The following is a 19,102-nucleotide window of genomic DNA, read 5'->3' as shown; positions in this document are numbered from 1 at the left end:
TAAACCCCGTGTCCGACTAATCGCATTGCCTTTGAGACTTCGATTGGGTCCCCAGCAGAGTCTGAATCTCGTCGTGTCACGTGCTCTCTGGTGACCTAGGGCAGCTGGGTGGGCCTCAGCTGCCTCCTCTGCAGAACGGGGCTGATGACCGTGGCCACGCCAAGAGTCCCGCCAGGCGTCCCGGGCACCACACACACATCCGCACGCCGTGTGCTCGCGGCACCAGTGAGGCAGGCACTGTGGATAATGAGTACAGAGCGGTCACACGTTTAGTAAGTGATGAAGGCGGGACTCGTCCAGCGTTCTGGCTCTAGACCCCCGGTCTGCCAACCAGCAGTTCTGATCAGGGCGTCTGGGAGTGGTCCGGGTCCCCGGTGGGGGCAGGAAGGTGGGGCTGCTGTCCTAGCCTCTGGGGGGGACCAGGAGGTGGTATTCAGGCCCGCCCTGGCCCTGTTGGCCCGTGTGGTGGCCACGCCTGACGCTGTTCCTCAGTCGCTTGGCCCACGGATGTGTCTGCTGTCCCTCTGGGCACGTCCGGGCCGCAGGTGCTGAGCTCTGTGCCCGCCTCTGCCTTCCTCAGGCTCAGCGCTGGCGCAGTGAGAACTTCGAGAGGCCCGTGGACCTGGAGGGCTCTGGGGATGACGACTCCTTCCCCGATGACGAGCTGGACGACCTCTACTCGGGGTCCGGCTCGGGCTGTAAGTACCCGCCTCTCCCCGCCCCCCCCCCCCCTTGCCCTGTGCCTGGGCAGTGCCGTCTGCCTCCGGTGCCCCACCCAAGGCTCTGGGATCACTGGGAACAGGGGCCCATGCAGGCTGGTTTCCATGGTGGGGGTGAGGGGCCGGGGTGGGGGGTGGGGTGGTCAGGCAGGGGAAGCTTCTGGGCCGCAAGCACGGGGAAGGGCAGCCCGCCCTCCCGGGGCTGTCGCCAGGGCTTTGAGACCTCAGAGCTCGGGACTCGCCGCTCCCCGCGGTTCTCTCTGCACTGTTTGCGTCTCCCTGAAGACCTCCCGCCTCTGCTGGGGAGCACAGACGCCCCTCAGTAACCCAGTTTTCAGTACTGCCCTGACCTCTTGGAGGAACTTAGTAGTCACTTCTCGGATCTGCAGGGGCGCGTCCTCAGCAGAAACCATTTGACTGACTCCGCTTGGGTCAGGTGGCCCCCTTCCTGTCCAGTCAGCTGTGGCCCAGGGTAGAGTTCAGGGAGCGGTGGAAAGGGGCAGACGCCTCCACCAGTGCCTGGGACAGCCCAGTTCTGTGGCCTGGGAAAGGCCAGGAGAGTAGTGTGAGGTGAGGGAGGTTGCCCCCGCACCCCGGGTTTGAATCCCAGCTTCGGCGCTTAAGACCTGTGCTACCTTCAGCCACTCTCCCCCTCTGAGTCCCTGTGTTCTCACCTGGGAATGATAGAAGAGCTATGCCTTCTTCTCAGAGCCTCTGGAAGGCTTCAGCATAAGGTGTCAGTGTCTGGAACAGGGAAGGAGTTCTAAAAATGGTAGAAAAAAGGGGTGTGTGTTTGGGGCACCTGGCTGGCTCAGTCAGAAGAGCTGTGACTCTTGATCTCTGTGTCTTGAGTCGGAGCCCCGCTTTGGGTGTTGAGATTACTTTTTTTTTTTTTAATTTATTTATTTTAAGAGAGCGAGAGAGCGCAAGGGGGGGGGGGGTAGGGGCAGAGAGAGAGCGAGTGAGAAAATCCCCAGCAGGCTCCACACTGTCAGCGCAGAGCCCATGGCGGGGCTTGAACTCACGAACTTCGAGATCATGACCTGAGCCGAAGTCGGACATTAACCGACTGAGCCACCCAGGTGCCCCAAGATGACTTTTCTTTTTTTTTTTAAAAAGGGGTATGTGCTGAGATTGGGCCCTGTGAGAGGACAAGGCGGTCTGATGGGATGGTAGGAGGTCTCTGTGCTATGGGCCTGGCCACCCACAGTCCTCTACCTCTAGTCTCCCCGCTTTAGCCCTACTCCATGTAAGCCTCTTGCAACTTAATCTTCGTAAAATCTATCTCTGCTGGGTCATGGCTCTACTCCTGAACCTCTCTGGCTGCTCTCCACCCCTCCTCTGCCTGATCAGGGGCCCAGGGAGTGGGCTGCACCTTTTCTCTCTCTCTCTCTCTCTCTCTCTCTCTCTCTCTCTCTCTCTGTCCCCTATTTCCTCCCGGGCCCCTTCCCTTGTCCTGGCTCAGAGTCCGCCAGATTGCTCAAGCATTTCCCTGTAGGAAGGGCTCCTTCTCCTCCTTGCTGTCTTCCTGTGGCCTGTGCCTCCGGAGAAGCCCTTAAGCGCCTCATGCTCTTGGCAGGGGTTTATCTAGGCCTGGCTTTTCCCAGAATGCCACTCCCCTGCTTCCCCCCAGCTTTTAGCAAGATCTGCAGCCCGTAGGGCTTTTAGGCTGCCACTAGGTCCAGGCCGGGGGGTCTGGAAAAATCAGAGAAGACTTCCTGGAAGAGGTGCCCTCCCTCCCCTGCCCCCACCCCCCGAGGAATTTTTGGCTAGGCAGGGAAGGCTTAGGGAACATGCACCAGCCGCCGACCAGCTGTTGACCTGTGGGCAGGCTGTGGCTTACGTCTTTCCCTCATCTTGTCCTGGGGAGATTGCATGGAGTGAGGGCTGGGATCCGCCCCATCTTGGCGGCCATTGCTTACCTGGGACCCTCCTGCCCTCACGATCAGCCAGCTCCCTAGCTCTTTCCTCTTCCCCACCCCCTCAGACTTCGAGCAGGAGTCGGGCATTGAGACAGCCATGCGGTTCAGCCCAGATGTGGCCACGGCAGTGTCCACCACACCCGCGGTGCCGCCCACCATGGACATCCAGCCCGTGGGCACCCCGTTTGAAGAGCTCCCCACTGAGCACCCCACCCCGGAGCCAGCCACCAGCCCCCCGGTGGTGACAGAGGTCCCGGAAGAGCCCAGCCAGAGAGCCACCACCATCTCCATGCCCACGGCTACCACTGCTGCCACGACCGCGGGAGCCCTGACCGTGGCCACGGTGCCCGCCACGGTGGCCACCGCTGCCCCCAGCATCCCCGCGGCACCCCCTTCCACGGCCATCACCTCTGTCATAAGGACCACCGGTGCACAGAGGCTTCTGCCTCTTCCGCTGACCACGGCGGCCACGGCCCGAGCCACCACCCCAGCGGCGCCCTCGCCTCCCACCACGGTGGCTGTCTTGGACACAGAGGCCCCGACACCCAGGTTGGTCAGCACAGCTACCTCCAGGCCGAGGGCCCTTCCCAGGCCAGCTACCACCCAGGAGCCTGACAGCCCTGAGAAGAGCACCCTGCCCCTGGGGACCACAGCCCCTGGACCCACGGAAGTGGCTCAGGTGAGCAGTTTGGGGGAGGACAGGGAGCGAGAGCAGAGGCAGGTGGGTCGGGCCTGGGCAGGGGAGGTTGCAGCTGGGCGGGGCGGGGACCAGGAGGGTCTGGAGATGGGCCAGACATGGCTAGAGAGGGTGAGGCCAGAGGGCCAAGGCTGGGGGCGTGAAACACAGGATGGGGACAGAGGTCGAGGTGGATGGGGATGGAAGGGAGACTGGCCCTGGGGCTTAGGATGTTGGGACAAGATAGGGAAAGAATCGGGTAGAGCGCGGTTGGGGCGGGGCGGGGCAAGGGGCCTGTGCAGGGCCAGGGGGCAGGCATCCTGGAGTGAGCTCAGGAAGTCGTCGATTCTTTCTGTATGTCCATTTCCTCACCTGTGAGAAGGAGGAAATAATAGGACGCAGACCCTAGTGTTGCGGGAATCATCCAAAGCGCCTAAAACGGGGCCTGGCAATGGTAAACCAGCCAGAAGCTTCGGTATCGTCACGGTCACCATCATCACCGTTGTTGTTAGTCTGAGGGTGACTGGGGGCGGGGGGGGAGGCCGAGGGAGAGGAGAGCCCTCAGCTCACGTGTGCGGTGTGCTGCCTGGGTGGCCGGCTCAGAGCTGAGCGTCCCCGTGCCCTCCCTCACCCTGGCATCCACACTGTGGGCGGCACTGCGCCTTCCTCCTGCTGCAGACCAGGCCTCACCCGCGATGGCAGAGTCAGCATCTGAGCCCCGCAGTTGGCTCTAGAGAGAGGCCAGGGCATGTGTGTGTGTGGGGGGGATGTTAGGGGTGAGGGGTGGAGGGTTGAAGGGGGGAGGATGCGGACGTCAGGACTGTGGGGGTGCATGGGATCAAGGAAGTGGGAGCAGTAGCCTGGTCCCTGCTGGGTGGGCTGGGCTAGGAGGGGAGGAGGTCACACTGACTGGGGTACAAAAGCCCTTTGCAGCCGGCCTCACGGAGGGAGGAGGGCCATCAGGTGGGAGAGGTGCCTTCAGGTCCCCCTCAGCCCCTCTGACTCCCCAGCCCCGGCCAGATGCAGACCCTGCCCTCAGCTCCTCTGAGCAGCTGGGGCAGCCTGGTACTTCCCAGACGCTGGCCAAGCAGGAAGGGGAAACAGTGACAGGGGATGGAGGGAGGGGCACCAGGCCCACCTCGCCCTGCTCACCCCCGAGGCACCTACATCCTTGCCCCAAACCCAGCCCTGGTCCTGCTTCCCCCTGGTGGGAGCCGCCGGGCTGGTTTCCTGGATGCTTGCCTCCAAGGGGCATCACACTCTGCATTTGTACACTTGAACTGACCCCCCGGGGTTGAGGGCCTCACCCCTGCCCCAGGTACGTGGCCTGGGGACCAGGCAGCACCTAGCAGTCCCCAAACAGCAATTCGACAGCGATCTCCCAACGATGATTGTTATTACCAAGAGGCAGCTAGAGGGGGAGGTGACAGATGGGGTGGGGATAGGATGTGGCCAGGTGAGAACAGAGGCGGTGTGGGGTGGTCAAACCCGAGACGTTGGAATTGGGTGGATGTGGATTTTAGTTCTGCTTCTACTGCTTTACTAGCTGTACGTCCTTGGCAAGTCACTTAACTTCTCTGAACCTATTTCCAGCCCTATAAATCAGGGGTAACAGTACCTCCTTCACGGGGGTATTGTGAGGGCAAAACGCCCATAACGTGTTTAGCACAGTGCCTGGCACATAGCGAGTGCTTAGTTAAGTAAGTGTCAGACCCACTGGGAATGCGGGGTGGTTTGGGCAGAGGTGGGGGGGGGGTGCCCCATGGCAGGAGGGGCTGAGGCCTGGCTCCTAGGCTCATGCCTCCCTCCCTCCAGACCCCAACTCCGGAGTCCGTCCTGACCACGATCCGGGATGAGCCAGAGGTGCCCGTGAGCGGGGGGCCCAGCGGGGACTTTGAGCTGCCGGAGGAAGAGACCACACAGCCAGACACAGCCAATGAGGTGGTGGCTGTGGGCGGGGCTGCAGCCAAGCCGTCACCTCCACCTGGGACGCTGCCCAAGGGTGCTGGCCCAGGCCCCAGCCTCCTGGACAATGCCATCGACCCAGGCAGCTCAGCTGCTCAGCTGCCTCAGAAGAGCATCCTAGAGCGGAAGGAGGTGCTCGTAGGTGAGGCTTGGGGCCTGGGAGGAGCCCAGAGCGAGGCAGCTGGTCGGGCCTCAGTTTGGATGTCTAGGGACCCGAGAAGAGGTCAGGGCGTGGGGTTTCTAGGAGCCTCGTCTCCTAGGAAGGGAAAGCTGGGGACTCAACCCCCCAGACCCTCCTTTTGTTTCCTCCTCTGACCTTCCCCTGTCCCAGGGTCTGACCCCGCCTCCATATCCTCCTTCCGGCGAGGTCTGTGAAGGCCAGCCAGCGCTGCCCGTGTGAGAATTGGCCACGCCGCGCCTCAGGTTCAAGGCTCTGAGCCCCCGCCCCGCCCGGGGCCCTCTGCCCTCTCGCCAGGTTCTGAGCTTGTCCCCAGCTTGCCTTCAGCCCTTGACCTCTGCCTTCTTCCTCCGCAGCTGTGATTGTAGGCGGGGTGGTGGGCGCCCTGTTCGCGGCCTTCCTGGTCACGCTGCTCATCTACCGCATGAAGAAGAAGGATGAGGGCAGCTACACACTGGAGGAGCCCAAGCAGGCCAGCGTCACGTACCAGAAGCCTGACAAGCAGGAGGAATTCTACGCCTAGCGGAGCCTAGTGGAGCCACAGTGCCTCCCGTAGCCTCAGCGTCACCCCTCCGCCTAGCCCCCGGCCCGGCCCCACCAGCCCTGGCCTGGGACTGGGCCTGGGAGGGAGTCTGGCCGCGGTTCATCTCTGCCCGCCCTCCCAGGGTCTGCCCAGACAGCCAGCCTCACGCAGATCTTACCTGAGGGACAGGGGGCACTGCCATCTGCCCTAGACTGTGCCCTTACCAGCTCATCTCTTGTCCCCCCCCCCCCCCCCCCCCCGCCCTCCCCACAATCAGCCTGGGGCTTCAGGACCTCGTGTCGGCCGGACAGGAGGAAGGAAGCTCCGGATTGGCTGGGAGAAGAAAGGGTGGGGCTTGAGATGGGCTCCAGGCCCCAACCTGGCCCCCCCCCCCCCCCCCAGGGCCAGCTGAAGTCTCGTTTCGGAGGCGGAGAGGCACGCAGGCTGGTTTCCAGGACGAACGTTTGGCCAGCTCAGCCCTCGACATCATCGAGACACTGCGGCCTCTCGCGACCGTCCCGGGGCCCCTCGCTGCCCAGGAGAGACGGTTCCTCTCGTCACCAGCCTGTTTTGCCCTGGCCTCTCTGGGGTGGTGGGGCCATTCTCCCCTGGCCCCTGCCCAGTGCCCACCTACCACAGGCCTCACCTCATCCCAGCGTGCCCCTAAGGAATCGACTTGCTAAGAGTGCTCTGGCAGCCACTGGTGAGGAGGGGCTGGACTGCCTGGGCCTCCCTCCCTCTTGCAGGCGGACTCTGCACAGACACCATCTCCCACACGGTCACGCATGACGTCATACACGAAGGCGATGACGCGCAACGACAAAACCTTGCGCGGTCCCGCTCACCCAGCCGGTGCAGACCTGTCACAGACATGCTTCCAAAGATGCTTATTCTCACGTGTTTCTCACCCCGCGGCCCCCCCTCCCCCCGCCCCCCCAATGCTCACAACAATGCAAGGCACTAGTCGTCGTCCCCTGATGGTGGTGACAGTGTGGCCTGCCCCTCCCTCTGTCCCCCTCCCCCCATGCACACTGTGGCACCAGGCAGGCTGTCCCCAGCTCCCGGGCTCACCGGAGAGGGTGGAGTCAGGCTGGAACAGTCAGCCCATATTGGGTCCCCAGGGTTGCCCTGCCACACTCAGCCCCTCACCACGACGCCAGCACCAACCACGCGGCCGCCGCCCCCAGCATGTCAGATACGATCCCACGTGGAGGTACAGTCTCCCCCCTGCACAGCCCCGCGCTTGTGCTGTAGGGGAACCGGCGGGCACTTGCTTGCCTCTCCTGAAATAAAGTGGGGGGGGGATGCTGCCACAACCCCCCCCCCCAGGGCATTGCACATCGGTGGGGCCTGCTCCCCTCCCCTCCCCTCTGTAGCTCGCCGAGGGGTGAGTTCGGGGCCAGTCCCCCGCTAGCTAGGAGCCTTGCTGAGGAAGGCAGGCTGGTTCCTGGAAATGTGGAGGGGGTTTGGGTCACCCAGGACCACAAGGCCTGGGCGGGGAGGGGTGTGCGGCCTGGCTCCCGGTCTCCCTGTACCCTCTCCTGCTCTGAGCTAGGGGCTGACTCTGCCTCCCAGGACACAAGTCTCCAAAGTGCCTGTGAGGGTGGGCCCTGTCGCCTGGGCCTCCTGCACCCTCCCCGCGGCCTCACCAGGCCCACCTCGGTCCCGCCCTGGGGCCCTCCCCGTGGACACCTGCCTGCTTGCTGGCCAGACAAGCTGATGGTTCTTGAAGCAGCCCAGCCAGACACACTGCCCCAGGCCGGGAGCTGAGAGCAGGTGGGGCTGGGCGGGGGTGGCGGGGGCGGGGGGGGCGTCCCAGGCCCCGGCCCACCTCCCCCTTCTGTGTTACCCTTGCGAGGGGGCCGCTTCTGTAGATATTTTAAATATGGGGTCACAAATCTCCTTGGGGGAGGAGGGTGTGCTTGGTGGGGGCTCCTGAGGACACGGGATATGGTCTGAGTTGGGGTTGGCTGGTGCTCACCCCCCCCCCAACCTTCAGCCCAGATTAAAGTCAGGATCCCAGCTTTTATTTCTGTTCCCTTTTCTAGACTCGCTGGCAGCAGATTTCTGCAGGGTGAGGGGGGTGGGGGGTGCCCGAGGCATTGAGAGCAAGGGTCCAGGGAACTTCCACACCCTGTCTTTTCCACCATCCTGCTTCCGGGCTGGGGCTTTGTCTTTCGGACTCAGTGTCCCCCCGGGCAGGGCCTGGAGGCCTGTGAGGAGCCCAGCCGGTCCCAAACTTTGTGATGGGCAGGAGTGAGGGGAGGCACCCTGGGCCCATGATTTGTTGAAGGTGAGGCGACCTGGCCTCAGTCATCCCTGGAGTGTGGAAGGGCGAGGGGAGGAGGGACTGATGTCCCAGCAGCTCCCTGGTGGGCTGCTGTGGGGGGCCAGCAGCTCTGGTGACCAGGCCTGGGCAGGCCAAGGCTGAGAAGCCAGGGAGCATGGAGGAGAGGGGACGTGAGCCCAGGGATGGTGGGCCTGGGGTAGGAGACCCCTGCATGGGCCACATGTAGCCCATGGTGGGGCGGGGCCCGGCAAGGATGGAGGAGCTGGGCTTCGTCTGGCTGGAGTGGGCTTGGAGTGGCCCCCCTGCAGGGGTCCAGTCTGGTCCCAGCAGGCCTGACTCCCCACGTAGGGCTGGCTTCTAACTTGGGACTTGGGGCTTTGCCTCCTGGCACACGGGCCTCTTCTCTCTGTCCTTAGCGTTTGAGAGAAGGGGCCAAGGGCCTTGTTCATGGAGCCCTGGACCTGAGCCCAAGGCCCAGGCTTTATCCTCGTGGAACAACACAGTCTGACTGGCCCAAGTTCATTCCGGCCAGCCCGGCTGGGGCAGGGCAGTCCAGGAGAGAGGTCGGTTAAAAGGATGAGCTGGGGCTCTCCTCGGTGCAGTGTGGGTGCGGGGCTCTCACTCTGCCTGGGCACGAGGTGTGATGCAAGCAGGGCCCGGGCAGATGGGTCCCCAGACACACCAGTGTGCTTAGGGAGGGTGTCCCGCAAGGCCCTGGCGTTTCCTAGAAGCCGGGCCGATTCCAAAGGGGAGGGGGCTTGTGTGGCCCGAGAATTTCCCTGGGGCCTCAGCTGCCAGGGAGGGTGGCTGGGGCCTCGGGAGGTGGGGTTCGGGCCCTCGCTCCAGCTGTGACTTCTAGAACCCAGGTTCTGTCTCCCTAAGGGGCCACAGGGGCATACCTCTCCTGAAAGGTGCGTCCCCTTCAGCCCTGGAGGGGGCTGGGTGGCAACCAGGGCTGGGTGAGGCAGGTCTGTGGTCCGTGGCTTGGGGTGCTCAGGCCAGATCCCTGCCGGGGCTGGCAAAGCCATCTGTCCAGGCCTCCAGGCTGGGGCCCCGGGCGCAGGAAGCAAACCTATCTTGGCCTCTCCGGTGGGGCGGGAGGGGCCACCACCTCCTGGGCTCTCCTGGATTTCTCCTGACAGCCACCACCCTGGACTTGCTTCCTCAGGCCTCCTGCCTGTAAATAGAAGCCCACGAACTGTACAGATTTACGGAGATGCCAAGACTGGGTCCTGGAGTTGCCATCTAAGGGCTGATGGGTCCAGCATCCCCCACCCCCCCCCGGTGCCCACCCGGCAGCTTAGTGCACAGCGTGGCAAATACGTGTAAATACTTTTCGTAGGCAGTGTGGCTCCAGAGAGCCCCCTGAAGACAGTGTCCCTCCCGTGCGTCCTTTCTCCTGTACAGAACCCTTCGCGTACCCGGCCTGGGGTGGGTGGGAGTTTGTCCTTCCCTCCCCCAAGCCTTCCCTGCCCTTTCTCCCCCCCCCCCCCCCCCCATAACCTGTTTATTAACCATACCTGTCCTGAGTTCACGGCCAAATCTCTAAAAAAAGCGGAGGGAAAAGACTGGAAAAAGAGACCCAGGTGCCTGCCCCCCCCCCCCCCCCCGCCCCGCCACCGGGGTTACTCACCTGTCCCAGCCTTGTGAAGGAGCTGTTTGGTTGTTTTGTTTTTGTTTTCTGTTTGGTTGTTCTTTCTTTCTTTCTTTCTTTTTTTTTTAACACTTCCCGTGCTGTGCCCATTTATAAGAAATAAAATTAAGCTGAAATGATACAGTGTGGCCTGAGTGTGAGATAAACAAGGAGGCTTTGGGGGAGGGGCCGCTCGTGGTCCCCCCCCCACACCCCGTCAGCCACTTTACCCTTCAGAAGAAATTGAGAACCAAGCAAGGAAAATTGACCGGCAGCCTCTCGCGGGAACCATTATGGTAAAAGCGACCGTTGGTTGAGAATGTTCAGGAAACCACGAAGCTGACTGTGGTAAGGCCGCCTGGGGGCTGCGGTTGGGCCGGGGCCAGTCTGTGGTGGCGTTGGGGGCCCTCTGGTCACCCCCCCGCCCAGGGGGAAAGAACTGGTTTCAGGCCACAAAGGGAGAATGTTGCGACCACAGGACATCAGAATCAGACTGAGGCCGCACGGCTTTGGGGTCGGGAGGCCTGATTTCAAGCCCAGGTGACATTTCCCAGCTGTGAGTCTGGAGAGGCCACTTCTGAGCTCGCGGAGCCTCGATTTTCTCACCTGCAAAATGGGATGACAGTGACCACCCGCTAAATGGAATGTGGTAAGGATTCCACGAGGAAGAATCGTGCTCCGTGCTAGAACAGAGCAGAACCTCAGGAGAAGCGGTTTTCCCTGACCTGGCACCACAGACTGACCCCTAGGGTCACAGGGTCATAGAGCTGGGAGGGCCTCGGGCCAGCCCCCAGCCCTGGGCCCTTTGGTGCAGAAGTCCTTGTGCCTACCCCTGCCGGCGTACCTCTTGTGACAGGGCTTTGGTGTATCCTGGGGACCAGTAGGTCACTCTACCTGTTGAGAAATCCTTTCATTTTTAGCCAAAATTGGCCTCTCCAGTGTTTCTCTTCTCTGGGGGCACACCAGGCTCTGCCCTCTTGCCCCGGGATGGCCCCTAGGCGTGAGTGTCACGGTCGTGAACTTCCCTCCTCCAAGGGAAGCCTCTCCACGTGTCTGGCAAGCATTTCCTACAGGAATTTATTTCTCTTAAGACGTGATACTCACACCGGGTCTCCGTGTTTCCGGGGTAGGTTGCCGTCTAAGGCCTGCGGATCCATTCCTTCCTCCCTGTCTTCACTGAAGTTTCTTAAGTGCCTGCTCTGAAACTGGGGGACGAGGTGTCACCAGCACAGACCCAGCCCCTGCCCCACGGGGCGCGTACAGTCTCCTGGGGAGACAGGCCATAACCAGAGGCCCGTGACCGTGTAATGACTCCAGCCTGGGGGTGGGGGTGTCTTTTCTCCTCAGCCACCCCCTCTACCCCCACCCACCTCACTGCCAGACAGTTCTGGGACGGAGCTCCCGGGCCTGGGTCCTCGCTGTGGGACCTCAGGCCACTGGTCCCCTGACAGCCCTGGACCACACAGCTATAAAAGGGGAGAAGGGACCAGTCCGGCGCTACGTCGAGGTTTATGACAGAACCGGACCCCAGTTCAGAGCCTGCTGTGACGTAAGGGGTTGGCCTGCCACCACTCAAGGCCCAGCTCTTGACACGGCCTCTCCTCCAGGAAGCTTCTGGAAGGTCTTTGCATCCTCTTTCTGAATCCCTACAGCCTAGAGCTGTCTCCCCACCTGCAGGGCCCCCTTCACCTTCTCTGAATTCTCGTGCCGTACATCCCTCTGGTACCCTCAGCCGGAGGCATGGGGACAACGTGCTTCTGGGGTCAAGTGGACCCAGCTGCGCACTTGGGCACAACGTTCTCCCTCTCAGAGCCTGTTTATTCACATGCAAGTGTGGGCGATAAGGCGGGTATTTGGAGACTATGGTGGAGATTAACTGAGGTAATATATAGAAACCAATGAGGGGCGCCTGGATGACTCGGTCGGTTAAGTGATTTCGGCTCAGGGCACGATCTCACGGTCCGTGAGTTCAAGCCCCGCGTCGGGTTCTGTGCTGACAGCTCGGAGCCTGGAGCCTGCTTGGGATTCTCTCTCTCACTCTCTCTCTCTCTCTCTCTCTCTCTCCCCCCGCCCCCCACTCTCTCAAACATAAATAGAAACATTTAAAAAAGTAAAAAAAGAAAACAATTAGCATGACAGCTGAGTTCCAGCCCTTCTGTGGCTTTGGTCTTTCACTTACTTTAAATGTTTACTTATTTTCATTCTGAGAGAGAGACAGAGAGTACAAGCAGGGGAGGGGCAGAGAGAGAGGAAGAGAGAGAATCCTTGGAGCCCGACAGGGGGCTTGATCTCACAAAGGGTGACACCGTGATCTGAGCCGAAATCAAGAGTCAGAGGCTCAAACGACTGAGTCACCCAGACGCCCCTGTGGCTTCGGTCTTTTGCAGGCAAACCTTTATGCCAATCCCAGCTCTGCTCGCTGACTAGCCGTGCGACCTCGGGCGGCTTATTCAAACCCAGGGCTCAGTTTCCTTGCCTGTAAAATGGGGACAATAGTAGTACCTGCCCTATGCGTCCGGTGCTTTGAACCGTGCCTGGCTTGGGGCAGGGGCTCTACAGCTGGGGGCTGTTTTCTCGCCCTGTTGCTGTCGTATTATCGTTGTTATGATTTGCAAGGCCCAGCATGCTGCCTACTGAATAAGGAAATGACCCAGAACCTGGGTAGAAATCCAGACGTCAGCATCAGCGCTGGTGTGAACGATGGCTTGGGCTGGGGCCGGCGACGCCCAGGGTCACTGCCCGGGAGTCATACACAGGGGCCTCGCAGATGGGCGCGTGGGCACACAGGAGCTGCTGGGAGGTGTCGCGTTTCTCTCCGGGCCCCTTGGCTCAGGGATGGGCGACAGGCAGAGGGGGAAGGAGGAGGAAGCTCGGCTTCCAGGCCGCCCACCCTGTCTCCGCCGACCCGCAGGGGGGCAGACGGAGGGGCCAGGCTTACGGCCCCCAGAGCTTCGAGCCTTCTAGCCTTCTCTGCACTTGGGGAGGACAGAGGCTGGACCTGGCGTGGGAGCGGGGGAGGGGATTAGGGCCAAGGAGCAGATTGCCAAAGCGCTGGGGTGAGACACCGTGCGGGGTGCCCTGATGGGGGGAGGGCGGTGGGTACTTCTCCCATCACCTCATTACAGCCTCGGGCAGGTCTGGCCTCCTGGCCGGTGGAAATTGAGGCTCAGAGAGTTCGAGAAACCTGAGGCCAGAGAGCTATGTAGGAGTGGAGTGGGAGCCAAACCCGGGTCTCCTCCTGGTGTCAAAATTCAGTTTTACCCTTTCATTTCCTTCCTCTACCGATAGCTGCTGTGCGAGCACGGACGGGTTCCTAAGCTTCTCTGAACCTCAGCGAGGCCGTCAGAGAAACAGAGGCCACGGCGTAGGGACAGACTCAAAAGATATGTTCACGCAGGACATATTTGCTGGGCGCTTTCTCGTGGTCCGTGCCCATTCACAGACGCTCCCTGCTTTCATCCCGGGAGACCCCGATTGCCCCCCCCCCCCTCACAGATAGAGACAGCGAGCCTGTGAGCAAAGCCCTACACTGCGGGGGCACTTCTAAAGGACAGATGACCCAGTTTCTTCAATTAAGTTCTTACACATTCTTGCAAGATGAAGAGGTAATTTACAGGTAAGCTTAAAAGGCTTGTTAGCTAATCAATGTGGGAACTTGATTCAGATCCCGATTCAAACAGATCCTAAAAAAACAAACAACAAAAAACAAACAAAAAAACCCCACAAAACTCCAAGCTAATTAGGCAGGTGGAAATCTGACCTATGAATGAATAGTTGTAAAAGGATCATTGTCCGTGTTCCTAGATGTGACAGTGGTCCTATAATTATGTGTGTTTCTTCTTTAAAGCATCCTTATCCTTATGTAGACTGGAATATTTGCAGATAAAACGATAGGATGCTTGTGACGGGCTCACGGCAAGTGCAGGGAGGAGGGCGCGGGTGGGCAAGCAGAGGGGGCGACGTGAGATTTAGGCTGGTAATTGGAGAAGCTGAAGGATGGGCACATGGGGGTTCATTATATTATTCTATCGACCTGAAGTTTAAATTTTGAATTCTTCATTCAAAGATGTTAAAAAAAAAAAAGAAAAAGAAAAAGAAATTGATCGCCGGGGGCATGAGGTCTTGCCAGGGTCTCACGCCAGCAAAGGCAAAGCTAGGTCTTCTGACTCCGGGCCCCGGGCCCCTGCCTGCCCTACACCCCCTCCGCGTCCCCGCCCCGACCGGGGGCTTCTGCAATGTCACATCTCCCCTGCTTTGTGTGGTCCACTTCCAGGGGGCCAGCACCTTCACCGGCCTCGTCCCCTCCCCTGCCACGGACGCTGACTTCCGCGAACTTCTCTGATGGAAGAACTCCCATGGAATAGTGACGACGGACGTGGCAGTGGCCTACCCTCCTCTAGAGGTGTCAGCCTCTTGCCAGAAGGAGGAACAGACAGCGCCCTTCCCACGCGGGCGGCGGGTCACGGCTTTCCGGGGGATCTTTGGCCTTGTTCTCTGTTCACACCAGTCCCGTGAGGTGGGCTGGCTGGGGGTTACTCCTCCCACTTTGAAGGACATTGGGTTGGGTCATTTCTCTCCATCTACAAGGCTCTGGCCAAGTCTAGACCTTTGTCATGTCTTGCTGGGAATACTGAAGTAGGCTCTGAGTAGGCTGCAAGGTCAAGGCACAGGCTTTGGCATGAACGGCTGGGGGTCATCCCCCGGCCTCGGCCAGTTCTTCCCGGGCTGTCCTGGGGCAAGCCACTTTGCCCCCTGACTTTGGCTTCCTCCTCTATAATGGGCACAGTGGGGACCACTAAAGGGGTTTGTGGGGATCCGGAGGCAAGGCAGAGCCATGTGCTCAGCACGACAGCAGGTGCCCAACAGCAAAAGCCCAACAGGTGCAGGTGCCCAACAGCAAAGGGGGTGGTCTTCCCAGGAACAGCACTCACCACGGACTGCATGGACTGCACTCACAACATCCTAAGCCTTAAAATTGAAAAAAAAAATTATTTTTATTTTTATTTTTAGAGAGAGTGTGAGTGGGGGAGAAGGACAGAGGAAGAGAGAGAGAGAATCTTAAGCAGGTTCCATGATCTGTGCAGAGCCTGACGCAGGGCTTGATCCCACGACGCTGAGATCATGACCTGAGTTGAAATCAAGAGCCAGACAGCTGACTGAGCCACCCAGGCGCCCCCTAAGTGCTTTTTAATACGCATGCATTTAGAACAGGGCCCGGCACGTGGTCAGTACTATATAGGTGTTTATTTAAAATAGCATCGTTTTTGACATATGAGCCCATTTTCTGCTATGGACTGAATCGTCTCCCCCACAATCCATATTTTGAAGCCTTAACCCCCGATGTGACTGTACTTAGAGACAGGGCTTCTAAGGAAGTAATAAAGGTTAAGTGAGGTCATAAGACTGGGGCCCTGGGACACTTACCCAATAGGATTAGTGTCTTTACCTTGTAAGAGACGTGAGAGCGTTTGAGCACTCTCTCTGTGTGAGCACAGAGGAAGGCCGTGTGAGGACACAGCAAGGCAGGAAGAGGGCTCTCAGTAGAAGCCGGCCGTGTGGCCACCCTCCTCTCAGACTGCCAGCCCCCCGGACTCTGAGGGAACAAACGTCCCTTGTCTAAGACAGTAAACCCAGTCTGTCGGATTTCATTATGGCAGCCTCAGCGGAGTGATATATTTAATCTTTACAAAAATCATGAGACGTGGTAGGTACTCATTACTTTCATGCTTACAGATGGGGAAACTGAGGCCTATAGACTCCGAGAAGACTGAGGGCGTAGGTAATAAAACCGTACAGGCAACCTTGACTCCCCCGCTCTCCTTTCTCCCGGCAAACTCCTATGGGTCCTTCAAAGCCCTGCTCCACGACGCCTTCCCAGGAACTCCCAGGCAGCATTAGTCGTTGGGACTGGTAAGAATAGGAGGCCAGGAGGCCAGGAGGAAATAGGCCTGGAAGAGACGAGGATGGAGAGCAGGGAAGGCCTGAGGGAGGCCGTCGGGTGAACGAGGGGGAGGGACCCAGGCTCGAGGGAGAGCCTGTGGGTTGGCTGTTGGCAAGGGTGTGAACAGAAAAGTTCTCGGTCCTTCTTCCCACCATAGGTGGCTCTGCCTCACGGCTTGACCTTCAAGGCCCAGCCCAGCCTCCAGCTTTCTTGAGGTTAACAGACTGGGGCCTCACTGCCCTGGTTTGAGTCCTGGCTCCTCAACTTATTGGCTAAGTAATCTCAGGCAAGTTATTTAATCTCTTGTGCCTCAGTTTCCTTATGGGGATAAAATAGGGATAATCACAGTACCCACCTCATAGAAGGGTCCTGAGGTTTAGTTAAGTTGATGCACGGTACGTAGAGAATGCTTCATGGATATTAGCCAGTAGTCATCTTGAATTACTCCACGGCACGGTGCTCTCTCTTTTCTCGGAATTCCAATGGGCTTATGTAGAAACCACACAATTTGACGCAACGGTAGTGATAAAAACAATGACCCTTTATTGGACACTTACAATTAGCCAGCCTGTTCCTTTCTATAGTGTTTCATTTAGATGTCAGAAATAACCCCATGAGGTATATACTGTTAATATGCCCATTTTATAGATGAGAACACCGAGACCCCTTTAACATGTGTCTCAGAGGCTCCTGGGTGGTTCAGGTCGTTGAGCTTCTGACTCTTGATCTCAGCTCAGGTCATGATCTCATGGTTTGTGAAATCGAGTTCTGCGTCAGGCTCCATGCTAACAGTGCAGAGCCTGCTTGGGATTCTCTCTCTTTCTCTCTCTCTCTCTCTCTCCCTCCACCCTCTCTTCTCAAAATAAATAAACTTAAAAAAAAATGTGTCTGTGGGGCACCTGGGTGGCTCAGTCGGTTAAGTGTCTGACTTCAGCTCAAGTCATGATCTCACACTCCGTGAGTTCGAGCCCCGCGTCAGGCTCTGGGCTGACAGCTCAGAGCCTGAAGCCTGCCTCAGATTCTGTGTCTCCCCCTCTCTCTGCCCCTCCCCTGCTCATGCTCTGCCTCTCTCTGTCTCAAAAATAAATAAAAACATTAAAAAATTTTTTTTTGAAAAAATGTGTCTGAAATTACACAGCTAATACATGGTGAAATGAAGATTTGAACCTAGGACATCTGACCTGGAGCCCACGTGACTTGTTCCAGTCTGTTAGTCATTCACCCAATATTGGGAGATGCCTACTGTGTCCCAGCCACTGTGCTGGGTACCGGGGATATGGAATTAAAAGACCCACAGTCCTGGCCCTTGGGAGACTCACAGGCTGAGGTAGAGAAGCTAGACCTGGAATCAGATGCCTGAGAATCCCCACGATGGGGGAGGGACGGGGCTGAGCCTCACGTCTGCATTCGATCCGTTAGAGGCTATGTTTTATTTAACCATATTCTGTCAGTTATTGGGCATATGGTCTATATAATAATTAAGGCTCCCTCTTCCCAAAGACAAGGCAAGCAGGTTTCTTCAGTGAAAGAAGGATATAAAAAGCACAGCTTTGGCATTATTTTTAGGCTTCCCAGTAAATCTGAAGTTGTCAAATATGAGCACTGTTGGAGCCGTGGTTGATCAACTGAGGTTCTTAGAAAGCCCCCGCCCTTCTGGCAATCGCCGCGCCTGTTCTCACCGGCCCAGACAAAGGTCGCTAGCTTCCGTGTGAGACGGGCACACGCCAAGTCAGAGTTCAATGCCTCCTGCTGATATGGATATGCACCAAGCCTCTGGGAGTACAGAGGAGGGGACAATTAACTTTGGGGCTTCCAGAAGAAAATATTTGAGGTTTGAAGGCTGTGTAGGAGTTCCCTGTGAAAAGAAGAGGGGAAACAATCCTTAAACGAGGAGGAAAGGGTGCAAAAGGCACCCCAGGTTATTTGGGGACTGGTGGAAATCAAGTGGGTCTGGAGTGTTGGGTTCATGGGGGGTGGTGAGGGTTTCTTGTATAAGCAATGTGGGGGGTTGCTGTGCAACTTTTTAGGGAGCGATAGATGGTCAGATTTACAGTTTTGTAAACATGGCTTTGGTAGCTTAGGGGCAGGTGGGTGGGAAATTGCTGGCAAGACAGTCAATTCCCCAACCAGATTGTAAATCCCTTGGGGACAGTGACAGTCAATGTCTTTCCTTCTGGTATTTTCCATAACACCTCGCAGGGGTGGGGCACGAGGGTGGTGTTCAACAAATGCCTGCTGCATGAAATCCATGAACGTCCCAGGACGTGTGTATATGGGTGGATTTTAGTAGCACCCAGTGCCCGTCCCCCCGAACCCCTTTCCGGTGCTGTCCGTGGTACTAACACACACTCTAAGGCTGCAAATCCAGGGGGCTCCCTGGGGGCAGCTTGGTGTGTGCATGTGTCCGTGCGTGCGTGAATGCATGCGTGTGTGCGTGTGTGTGCACGTGCGTATGTGTATGTGTAGGATGAGGTAGGGGAGGGGACCCTCAACATCTGTTTCTTGGCATCGAGGCAGGGTCCCAGCTGCCCCAGCCTTAGAAAGGCTTCCCCTATGACTGCGTAGTCTGGGAGGTGGATCCTTACTTCATCTGGCCAAGGGTTAGTGCATGGATCCAAGGCAGGAAATAAAGACAGATAAAAAGGATGGGTTTAGAGTTGGGAACGGGTTTGAATACCACGCTGGAGAGTCAAGATCCACAGAAAGAGAGGGACAAGGTCACCTTTGTGGTCCAGAAAAATTGCTCTGGTGATAGCAAGGAGGGTAACTCTGGAATGTTGGGGCCACACGTTAGCACCCAACGTCATGTAACACACACGACTTAGGTGAGGGAGGAAATCGGTGAGGGTTAGAGTAACCAGGCAGGTTTTCCTGGAGGAGGTGGGACCTGAGCTGGGCCTGGAAGGATTTACAGAGAGAGCGGGAGGGGAGAGGGGTGTGCCAGGCAGGGGAACTGTAGGAGCACAGGTAGAGAGGTCAGAACGGCTAAGAAGAGGGAAGAGGCACCTGCTTTTCTCTTCTCTGTCCTCCCCGCCTCCTGGCAGGGGCCCTTCTGAGCAGGGAGGCGGCCTGCTCTGGGACTGAACTCAGTGGCATTTCTGGGTGTCTCTGGCTGAGAGAGGGGGCAGGCTCGGTGTGGCCTCGAAAGGTCCTTCCATTGTGTGTGAGGCTCGGCCAGGGCAGCGGAGGCGGGTCCATGGAGCCCTTTGTGTGCAAGTGATCCGCCCCGCACTCCGGCGGCCCCCACAGTCCTCG

General features: G+C 58.6%; 1 protein-coding gene and 1 long non-coding RNA gene across 2 annotated transcripts in view; one reads left to right on the top strand and one right to left on the bottom strand.

Moving 5' to 3' along the window:
• The window catches only part of SDC3 (syndecan 3), a 35,664-nt gene extending 26,075 nt beyond the window's left edge, over positions 1-9,589 (top strand). The window contains exons 2-5 of the mRNA XM_043574311.1: positions 581-698; positions 2,707-3,320; positions 5,133-5,424; positions 5,817-9,589. Of these exons, the coding sequence (XP_043430246.1) occupies positions 581-698; positions 2,707-3,320; positions 5,133-5,424; positions 5,817-5,983 (1,191 nt within the window). The 3' untranslated portion in view covers positions 5,984-9,589. The remainder of the gene's footprint in view (positions 1-580; positions 699-2,706; positions 3,321-5,132; positions 5,425-5,816) is intronic.
• A 7,669-nt stretch (positions 9,590-17,258) lies between these two features.
• On the bottom strand, positions 17,259-19,102 carry LOC122479566. The gene is made up of 2 exons (XR_006296363.1): positions 18,854-19,102; positions 17,259-17,702 (listed from the first exon to the last, which is right to left on the bottom strand). It is a non-coding gene; the product is annotated as an uncharacterized LOC122479566 (long non-coding RNA).

The sequence above is a fragment of the Prionailurus bengalensis genome, chromosome C1, assembly GCF_016509475.1.
Source record: "Prionailurus bengalensis isolate Pbe53 chromosome C1, Fcat_Pben_1.1_paternal_pri, whole genome shotgun sequence".
Taxonomy (NCBI): Eukaryota; Metazoa; Chordata; class Mammalia; order Carnivora; family Felidae; genus Prionailurus; species Prionailurus bengalensis.
This window is presented reverse-complemented; position numbering and strand designations above follow the sequence as displayed.